At 40.3% G+C, this 1,761-nt stretch overlaps 1 protein-coding gene across 1 annotated transcript in view; it reads right to left on the bottom strand.

Moving 5' to 3' along the window:
- Positions 1-659: 659 nt before the first annotated feature.
- The window catches only part of MXRA8 (matrix remodeling associated 8), a 16,962-nt gene continuing 15,860 nt past the window's right edge, over positions 660-1,761 (bottom strand). The window contains exon 10 of the mRNA XM_010167663.1: positions 660-1,034. Coding sequence (XP_010165965.1) covers positions 1,009-1,034 — 26 coding nt within the window. The 3' untranslated portion in view covers positions 660-1,008. The remainder of the gene's footprint in view (positions 1,035-1,761) is intronic.

Raw genomic sequence — 1,761 nt, 5'->3', positions numbered from 1 at the left:
AATTCCTGGCAGGTTATTTAGTGGAGTGTGTTGTTACTCTTGTTCCTCATGGTCTGCTCATGAGAAGCTGTTCCTGTGAACAATCTGTCTATCTGTTCTGTAATCATACCTTTGTTTTGATGTGCACACAAGCTCTGTGTGGCCTGGATCCACCCAAGGACTGCAGGAAAATCACATTCCAGATTCCACACAGGAGTTTAGCCCTCTCCATAATATTTCTGGTTCTGATCTAACTGAGACTGGTATTACAGCACTGTAACTCCATCAACTTCAGCTGAAAGTGTCTGCTCATGCCAAATTTGATTTGGTCTGCACTGAAACAAAAACAAATCAACAAAAAAGCTCAGAGTGAGAAATACAGAGTTAGGCTTCCAGAGCTCTTTGGAGCTGACCCCAACCCTACCCTTGGACATTTGTGTGCCTCCCTTTCCCCTGTTAAATGAGGATATTTCCCCATCCATAAAGTGAGGTATTTACATTGTCATTTGTGAAGAGATGTACTCTTTGTATTTCACCTGGAATATGTAAAGTGCTATGTGACAATACTGTTCCTCCTGATTTATGCCAGCCTATGACAGACCACAATTAGGCTTGGCTATTATTTTTCTGATTAACACACTACATGGAAAAATGTCTGATATAATCATGGCTCAAGATTAGTGATGCAGGTTGGTTTATTTAAAGCAGTAACATCAAAGCAAAAGGTCTGCTGATTCAGCTCATAAAAATCATTGATGCATAAAACCAACAATAATATCAAGAAAGAAAAGGGGAATGGAGGACTGGGAGAACAGAAGAAGAAAAGGCAACCCAAACCCATCATAAGTGCACTCAAGACAGTCTAACCCTTTCAAGAAGCATTTGCAAATACCCTTTCGTGGGAAGAAAGTCTACGTGAAAAAAAATCTACGGTAACTGAAGGGACATGGTATTAAGAAAAGGCATCTCTCTTCCATTTATCTATCTTTGATTGAAGCTTCTGGTCCAGCCAGCAGCTTGGGAATGTCTTCATTTACAATATTCCTTCCTGAAATCTGAAAGCAAATTGAAATGCAGGTCAGTACCTGAAGAGAGATTTCAATCCATCCAAAGCAGCACACTGTAACACGCATTTAGCTATACAGTCACAAGTGACCGTTTGCAGTCAACCGTGTCCCCAATATCCTCTGCATAAAGACCACAGTGAGATATAATGTGTAGGAATTATTGCACAGATCACCTCTGCAGAACATAAGCAAAAATATCGTGAGAACTCCATCAAGAACAGCAGGTCTAAAGCAACTCATGGACTCCCCAGAGCATTCCCTTCTTGATATCATTTCAGTCATCTTTGTTATATTCTAAATTCATGTGAAAGGAGTCACAGAACCTAACAACTTCTTACAAGCACTGCTTGACAGAAGTGTGACTCCACAAACTGAGGCGTAATACTCAGGATTAATGCTGGTTAAGTAGAAGGAGATTCAGCCCCCAGGAAGGGAGAGCTGTTTGCTTTTGTTGGATGAAGTAAATAACTGCCCATTACCTATAAATTAATTCAACTCAAAACACTCTCTTCTGCACAGTGTTTTCTTCTCAAACACCATACCAGGACATTTTTGAGATACATCTCCCCCTGAGGTTACAGGACAGAATGCACCATTCCAGTCCTGCAAGGCATTCTTTTTCCAATAAAGAAAAATTCTATTTGTGCCATGCCAAAAGTTTTTAAAAGCCTAATCACTACTTGCAACTTGTGGCTCCATGATGAAAGGATAGGAA

Source organism: Antrostomus carolinensis, unplaced genomic scaffold (assembly GCF_000700745.2).
Source record: "Antrostomus carolinensis isolate BGI_N321 unplaced genomic scaffold, ASM70074v2 scaffold18205, whole genome shotgun sequence".
Lineage (NCBI taxonomy): Eukaryota > Metazoa > Chordata > Aves > Caprimulgiformes > Caprimulgidae > Antrostomus > Antrostomus carolinensis.
The sequence above is the reverse complement of the archived record's forward strand: the minus strand, read 5'-3'. Positions and strand labels throughout refer to the sequence as shown.